We start from the raw sequence: 8,825 nt of genomic DNA, 5'->3' as shown, positions 1-8,825 counted from the left end.
AGCCAGGATGGTCTCGATCTCCTGACCTCGTGATCCACCCGTCTCGGCCTCCCAAAGTGCTGGGATTACAGGCTTGAGCCACTGCGCCCGGCCTTTTATTTTTTTAATACAACATTTTAAATTCATCTGCCTCTGCAGAAAACGGTATGAGATACCTCAGAACTGAAAATAGAGTTACCATTGGATCCAGCAGTCTTACGATGCGTTTCTCCCCAAAGGAAAGTAAATCATATTAAAAGAATACCTGCGTTTGTATCTTCATTCCAGCACTATTCATAATAGCAAAGATGAAATCACTTAAGGGCCTATCAGTGGATGATTGATTAAAGAAAATGTGGACTATAAATGCGTGTTTGTTAAGTATACTAACCACACCCTGTTTCTGGATACTTCTCTGGTGTTTATTAATGCCCCCCCCCCCAACCCCTGTCTCTTGCATTGCAGTTTGGGGCAGAATTCCGAAGGTTCTCTCTGGACCGTCATAAGCCTGGGAAGTTTGAGGATTTCTACAAGCTGGTTGTGCACACCCACCACATCTCCAGCAGTGATGTAACCATTGGCTACGCAGATGTGCACGGAGACCTGCTGCCCATCAACAACGACGACAACTTCTGCAAGGCGGTTTCCAGTGCAAACCCCCTGCTCAGGGTCTTCATCCAGAAACGAGGTACTGAAGTGGTTGAGTGGCTGCCTGGGCTGGTTGAACAATCATTTTTAAAGTATAGTTTTCAATTTTTTCTGTCATTGCATTTGGGTCTGTTTTCTAACCTGTAGTAGGAGATTAAAGAAATTAAAATGTGTTTGGTCAACATTAATTTAATATACTGAAAATACTTACACTGTGTTTTCTACCTTAAATGGTATTGACTTCTGACTTTTAAATACTGAAGAAAGAATCATATGGATACTTCCAGTCGTTTAACTAGAAGTGAAATAACTCAGTGATAAGGAGGCTTGAGTCAGTGGCCTCAGAATGGAACTTGGAGTTACTGGTGTGTGCTTTCCATCATCTCGCTGGGAGTAGGGAACGAGTTAGCTTTAGATGATAACTTTGGTTAACTTTTAGCTCTGAGGCCCAGTTTCGCCATAACTAATAATATCATTTTTTGTTAAAATAAATTACTAACATAGGTTAATGGCTGAAAGGGAAGGGGTGCCCTGCTGCTGACTTACTGTGGGACCTCATACTGCTCACATCTCTGAACTGCATTTAGATTTTTTTTTTCCATCTCCAAACTTCGGAGAACCTTGTTGTTTCAAAATAATATGCTGAAAGAAAGAAGCACCTGCAGGTGAGGCTTGATATTGGGAAAATGGCATTTTTATAACTGACTGCCTCTCCTTTGGGCAGCCCCACAGTGCACGTGGTGAACACTGACCACCTCAAGGAGCCAAGCAGCCAGTGGTGGCTCTTGCAAAGTGAGGTTGCAGTGTGCCCTATCTGCCCTCATGGATCTGCTGCCAGAGTCTCTGGGACAGCTAGGAGAGGTTTCCCGGAGGAAAGCCTGAGCAAAAACCTGAGCTGAGACTACAGGAAGCAGCAGCAGGGTGCTGGGCGGGAGGCAGGCTGGGCGAGTTCTCAGATGAGGCCCTCCGCCTCCTTCACCCCAGTGTCCTGCTTTGCAAAATGAGGATACTACTCATAGTAGCCCCCATCCAGTTTTTGTAAGGGTGATGCTGAGCAGCGTGCCGCCAGCTCCTCGCCCCTGCTCTGTAATTACTAGCTATGGCTGTTATTCCCATTTGTGGTGATGAAGGGAACGGCAGGAGACTCGTTGACCTCACTTCAGACAGATTCTCTGGCACAAGATCAGAACACTCTGCATCTGCAGTTCTCCCTGGGCCTGGGTATCCTGCTGATGGTGCTGAGAAGTCAACACAGCTGTCACTTCCTCACAGTGGCCTGGGGGACGGGCTGAACTTCAGCTTCCGCATCAGTCCCTCAGGGTTGCTGGGGGACAAGGACCCTCACTGTCTCTGCAGGGTTCTGCACAGCCTCCAGCCCTGACGCCACACCTCAGTCCTCTGTATGCTGCCCTCTGCAGTAGCCACCTGCCGCTTTGCTGGTCCTGGAATGGTGGCCTGTGCCCCCTGCCTCCTGACTTGGAACTCTACTCCTTCACATTGCCTGGGTATCTGTATCTGTTCACAGGCTGCCTTCTCAGGAAGGCCTGGTCTCAGCTGCTTGATCTGATGAGCCCGTGTTCCCCTCTGCACGTCGTCCTGTCCTCTCACTCAGCTTCCTCTGTGCTCTGTCCATTGCTCCCAGAGCTAGTTTGCCGTCCGTCTCCACCCGACCAGGAGCGTCATGTTCCTGGCTGTACCCCTGCCATCCGAGGTCACAGCATTGGCTCACATGGTGTGGGTTGAGCACCGGTGTGAAGAAGGTGTGGTGTAAACTGCAGATGTGCGCACAGCCTTTGTTGCCCGTTGTGCAGGAAACACGTCTTTTGGCCCTGCTGACTGTGGAGCTGGGGTGAAGGCCGGCAGAAGGCACTGTGCCCTTTGGCAATTGTCCCCAGGAGTCTTGGCACCCTCTACTCGGGATGCACCAAAGCTGAGGTGGGACCAGAAAGTGGGCTTATGTGTTGCCAGTGGGAATGTACTGACCTCCAGCAGCGGCTTGGACAGCTCTGCCTCTTTCCAGCTTGCTGGCTGGGCCTGTGTTCAGTCTTCGTCATTTCTTTTTCCTTCCTCCTCTGCCCTCGGAACAGTAGCCTAGTTTAACTAGCTGGCTTAGGATTTCTACGTCTCATGGTTGTAGCGTCAGCATGTCACCAGCAGCCCCTGCCTTTCTCTGTCATGTTACAGTGTGGAGCTAGGGAGACCCGAACTCAGACCCCACCTTCTCCCTGGCTTTGTGACACAGACACACGCCTTGTCCTGCAGAGCTCTAATGTCCTCACCCGTACTGCCTCTGGGGTTGTTGTCAGGGCTTAATAGCGAAATCTGCTGATGACAAGCCCTTGGCTGGTCCTGCGTATACATCACTGGCCCCTCGGTCCTGTCCTGGGGAAAATCAGAGCTGCCTCTCACTGTCCTCAGTGGATTTGACTGTAAAGATGACGACATTCCAGGTGGCGGTTGGGGCAGTTGTATCCGGTGCACAGTCAGGCACCCTCCCTGCATAGTAATCTGTGCGGATGTTTAGTAATCTGTGTGTTTGGGGCAGAGCTGAGGCCTCCTGAGAGGCAACACTCAATCCCACAGCCTTTTTACTGCAGCACGGGTGTTGAGGGGTCAGTCACGGTCATGCTATTTTCATGATTCTACTGCAGCCATACCCACTCTATCATTTACTTAATAACTTTCTGTACACGGACATATTTTATTTAAATATATTTTAAGAGAGAATTTACGATCACAGAGGAAAAGTCAGCATTCTCCTAATACATGTTGAAATAGACCCACAATTATGTTTAAAAAAATTAATCTGTTTCTCAGCCGAGCGCAGTGGCTCACACCTATGATCCCAGTACTTTGGGAGGCCGAGGCAGGTGGATCACTTGAGGTCAGGAGTTCGAGACAACCCTGGCCAGCATGGTGAAACCCTATCTCTACTAAAAAATATAAAAATTAGCCAGATGTAGTGGCATGTGCCTGTAGTCCCAGCTGCTCACTGGATTGAGGCAGGAGAATTGCTTGAACCCAGGAGGCGGAGGTTGCAGTGAGCCAAGATTGCACCACTGCCCTCCAGCCTGGGTGACAGAGCGAAACTCCGTCTCAAAAAAAGAGGAAAATTAATCTGTTGCTTAAAATAATCTCTTCCTCCAAACCATACAAAGACACAGTGATAAACTACAGAATAGCATTCCTTTATGAATGTAGATGTAAAAACCCTTCAGCAAAATACTAGCACATGGAAAAATGCACCCACACAAAAAGTACACGAATGTTCATAGCAACATTATTCACAATATCCATAAGGCGGAACGACCCACGCGTCCATCAGCTGATGAATGGATAAAGTGCGTGCGTGCATGCGCGTGTGTCTAGTCAACAAAGTGTATGCGCGCGCGTGTCTGGTCAACTCTGTGCATGTGCATGTGTCTAGTCAAGTGTGTGCATGCGCGTTTGTCTAGTCAACAGTGCGTGCATGTGTGTGTGTCTAGTCAACAAAGTGCGTGCATGCACATGTGTCTAGTCAACAAAGTGTGTGCATGCGCGTGTGTCTAGTCAACAAAGTGCGTGCCTGTGTGTGTGTGTCTAGTCATGCAGTGGAATATTATTGAGCCATAAAAAAAGATGCACTGACACATGCTACAGATGGATGAACCTCAGAAACCTTATGTTTAAAAGTGAGAGAAGCCAGACATAGAAGTTCCCATACTGCATGATGACTTTTGAAGTTGATTCTCATTATTCAAGGATTGTGTATTGATGAGAATGTTGTGACCAGAGGCTCACAGGAACCTAACCCTGTATTCCCCCAGAAACAATGGTTCCATGCTCAGTAATTCGGTGAGTGTGTCAATTTTAGAGAACAAACTACCACACATGACAAGAATCCTCTGTAATGTGAGAAGTCCAGAACAGGCAAATCCATAGACTCATGGTTGCCAGGGGCTGAGAGGTGGGAGAATTGGGAGGGAGGGGATTTCTTTCTGGGGTGATAGAAATGTTCTAGAACTTGAGATCTGTGTAAATACCAACAACCATTGAATTCTACACTTTAAATGGGTGGAGTTTATGTGAATTATATTGGAATAAAGCTGTTAAAAATAGAAGGGACTGTCCGCCTTACCAGGGCTGATGAGCAGACCCCTGGATCTGAGCCATGGCCCTAGATGAGGTTTTGTTTTTTTTTTTGAGACGGAGTCTCGGTCTGTCGCCCGGGCTGGAGTGCAGTGGCCGGATCTCAGCTCACTGCAAGCTCCGCCTCCCGGGTTCACGCCATTCTCCTGCCTCAGCCTCCCCAGTAGCTGGGACTACAGGCGCCTGCCACCTCGCCCGGCTAGTTTTTTGTATTTTTTAGTAGAGATGGGGTTTCACCATCTTAGCCAGGATAGTCTCGATCTCCTGACCTCGTGATCCGCCCGTCTCGGCCTCCCAAAGTGCTGGGATTACAGGCTTGAGCCACCGCGCCCGGCCTAGATGAGGTTTTAGGGGTTTATCTCCAGCCTTTATTTCCAAAATTCAGCCATCCTCCATATGTGAATACTTTGACTTTTTAATAAACATACTGGTTCAAAACTTTAAAAAAAAATCCTCTCTTCCCCTAGTAATAGGAAACTTCCTATGCTTCTCTGAGAGGGCCCCAGGTGGGCACAGCAGTGTGGCATCCTCAGCTGCCTCCCTGTCCTCACTGGGAATGCACACAGCACAGCCCAGTGGGATTAGCTGGGCCTGTCACTTTGTTACCAATGGACATGACAGATATTTTCATATCCTGTGGTAGTTGCATTCCAATATCCTAAATATCATTGACAGTAATCACTATTTAAAAACAGTGGTACATATTGTTATTTAATGCATGAATAAGAAAAGTAATGTGCCACACATTTGCTTTACTTTTCTGATAATTGTCTTCAAAATAATTTCCTCTATAACCCCCTGTGCTTTATTTTACGCCTTTGAGAACGTTATTTTGAGAAAGGAGTTCCCAAGCATCATCAGATTGCTAAAGGGCTCTTGGCTTATACCAGGTTCAGAGCCCCGCTTGCAGAGAGGCTGCATTTGGGGCTCAGATGACAGGCCGGGAATGACTTCGCTTTCATTCTCCTGGGATGATCAGGACTTTCTCTCGATGACTGCATGGCATTTGGGGGCAAAAGGACCCAGCCTTAGGCCTTCAGTGCCTTTCTTCTTTATTTGCTAGGCTTCTGCTGCATCTGGCCAGGGACTGTGAAAAGCCATGGGCTTTTCCTTTGGACAAATAAGAGCTGTCTTTGCCCTTCTCTGTATTGCTATGCCCATTTAAGTAAGAAGAACAGCAGTTACCAGAATGGACTGGCCATGATAAGAGGGTCTGGACTTGAGTCTGCATATTTAGGTTGCAGACACAGTGTGTTAAGTGTTAAGGACGCACTTCTCTGTTTCCCTGCTCCCCAAGGGTGCAGGAATGTTTTGGGAAGCTGGCCCTTGCCAGAGAATGCACAACCAAGTTGATACTTGAAGCATCTCTTTCTGTTTTTAGCAGGATAAACAGGAAGTGCAAACAGTAACTTTTCCCTGCTTATCCATCAAATAAACTCTGCAAATGCTAGCGTAGGCTGTAGTGTGGTTACTCACCTCCAGGCACAGCCCAGGACTTGGTAGGCTGTGTCAGCAGGCCTCCTCCGGAATGTGAAGACTTAATTACGCTGAAAGATGGTCAGCGCCGAGCACTCTGGACTCCTTACTTTCAAAGTTAACATCAGTATTGCACATTTGCATATACCTGTTAACTGTGCTTGGCATTCTGGGCATTCTTTTGGGTTCCTAGAATGAGGAGAACACAGTTGTAAACTGTTTATCAGAAGTTGCACGATGGGGTGTATTTTGCTATGATTGCACTTAAGTGAGTTACTAGAAAAAGCAAGGGGTGTTCTGCAAAGTAAAACATGGAATGATTAAGAATCTCGTTATGGACACTGACAGGATTTTCAAGTATCAAGCATAGAAATCCGGCTTATAATTGTTTTTCTTGGATTCTTAGGTAACTAGCTAGAGGTATGTTTGGTTTTTAAATTGAGGGTTCACTGCTCACCAGGAAGCCCTCAGTTAAGCCGCCAGAATTCCACGCCCCATTGTCGTCTCTTTCCTCAGTCGCCGCCTAGGGGCTTAGGTTGTGTGCCTTGGGGGCAGGGAGGAGGTGTGTTTTTGCTGAATTAGCCTCACTGTGTCCTTGTGCTTACGGGAACAGACAGAATGTGGGCTTTGCCCTCTGGGTTAGGAGGTTTTCCGTGAGACACGTTTGCTGCTTTCTTTGCCACAGATTCCTGGAAGTTTGTGTGTTTGGAGGATTTTTGTTGTTGTTGTTGTTGTTTTTAATAAAAGAAAAAAGTCTCCCACTCCACCGTGGGAACGTGGAGAAGATGAAATTCCTGCAGCCGCGTTCACGCTAGAGTAGGAGTGTGTTGAGGGAGGAGAAAATGTGCTGATGCAGCTCATCAAAAAGAAACGGAGTCAGAGTCCCCCCCTCCAGAAGAATCCAGGGTTGTCCTCCAGGGCGCCCACGTGAAGCCGAGCTCTGCAGGCGCGGTTGGGAGCCGCCCGGCTGTCTGCCTTGAGCCAATGGGAACGGAGAGGGAAACAGATGACTGACTTGTATTCTCCAGTAGTCCCAGCAAAACACTTTGTATGTGAATAGTGAGAGTTTATACTGATTGAATTGCAGTCTGTGATTTCTTACTTTTCTTAACATTTAAACCCATAATGTATTTATAATTGGGATTATCTTTAAAGACCTAACATATCATACCTGTCATTAAATTCTTCATAAAACTTTGTTGTTTTTAAAAAAGCTCTTCTGTTTAAAACATATTTGTAAAGCAAGATTCAGATGACATAGAGGCAATCCCACCACCCTGAGGCAATGACTTTTGCATTTTGGCAAAATCATTCCAGGCCTCTCGCTATAGATGCGGTTAGTTGGACATAGTTTTACGTAAACAGGATCATAATAAACATGGCATAGCAATTATTTTAACCTACGCCATATTTTTTGTCTTTCTGTAGATGTATGTAGACATACATCAATGATGGACATATCAGTTACATGACTCTAACAAAGTATAACCAAGTTCTTATTAATTGTTATTTAAATTGTTACAATTTTATTATAAACTTGTATATTTTAAAATACTTGTCAGGTTCTGTTTTTAAGGAAAACTAATAGAAATGTTCTTGCTGGGTTAAAAGGTATGAGTATTTTGAACTAAAATCTATATATTGCCAGGGTACCACTCTTTTGTAGGGCTCTAGAGTAACATTTGAATTGGTTGTTACTTTAAAAAAAAATTTACTTTTTTTTTTTTTTTGAGACAGAGTCTTGCTCTGTCGCCCAGGCTGGAGCGTACTGGTGCCATCTCGGCTCACTGACATGGCTGCCTCCCAGGTTCAAGCGATTCTCCTGCCTCAGACTCCTGAGTAGCTGGGATTACAGGCACGCCTGGCTGATTTTTTTGTATTTTTAGTAGAGACGAGGTTTCACCATTTTGGCCAGGCTGGAACTCCTGACCTCTGGTGATCCGTCCACCTTGGCCTCCCAAAGTGCTGAGATTACAGGTGTGAGCCATTGCACCTGGCCAGAAAAAAATATATCTGTGTGTGTGTGTGTGTGTATGTGTGTGTATATATATATATATATATATCTTTGAAGACTCTTATTGTGTGGGACAGGAACTCCTGATCTTTGAATTGTTCCTCTTGAATGCTACAATGAAGGCCAGCAAAGGTCTGGCCTGAGGTGCCGGGGGAGGCTACTTTCCTGCCAGAATAGCACTGAATGGGGCCAAATGGATGGCTACCCGCCCTGGGAATGGGGATTCCCACTTCTCCAAGCACCTGGCACTTTGTATTCATGGACGCTCCTCTCAGCCTGGCCTTGGTGGATGGGGAGCTATAGGTCTGCAGACTTCAAGTTTAGCAAAAAGGATGCTGCCTGTCAGCAGATTGTACCTGTCACTTGGCCAGAGTGTTGTGTGGTAAAAATGGCCATGTCATTGTTTCTGTCATGTCAGAGTGGCTTGTGTGATGATTAACACATTTGTGTGGGTACAGTAAATACGTGGAGGCACAGGTTGGGGCTTTCTTTTCATATTAGGCCAGTGATCATCTCGAGCCCAAATGATTTGTGGTCCAGGGTGGGACTCTGGCTGGCCGAGCTGGTTTCCTGCCCCCTC

The 8,825-nt window shown here is 46.6% G+C and overlaps 1 protein-coding gene across 1 annotated transcript in view; it reads left to right on the top strand.

Moving 5' to 3' along the window:
* The window catches only part of PARD6G (par-6 family cell polarity regulator gamma), a 147,201-nt gene that overhangs the window by 100,736 nt on the left and 37,640 nt on the right, over nt 1–8,825 (top strand). Inside the window, exon 11 of the mRNA XM_011934395.1 lies at nt 445–667. Coding sequence (XP_011789785.1) covers nt 445–667 — 223 coding nt within the window. The remainder of the gene's footprint in view (nt 1–444; nt 668–8,825) is intronic.

The sequence above is a fragment of the Colobus angolensis genome, unplaced genomic scaffold, assembly GCF_000951035.1.
Source record: "Colobus angolensis palliatus isolate OR3802 unplaced genomic scaffold, Cang.pa_1.0 Scaffold135, whole genome shotgun sequence".
Classification (NCBI taxonomy): domain Eukaryota; kingdom Metazoa; phylum Chordata; class Mammalia; order Primates; family Cercopithecidae; genus Colobus; species Colobus angolensis.
The sequence above is the reverse complement of the archived record's forward strand: the minus strand, read 5'-3'. Positions and strand labels throughout refer to the sequence as shown.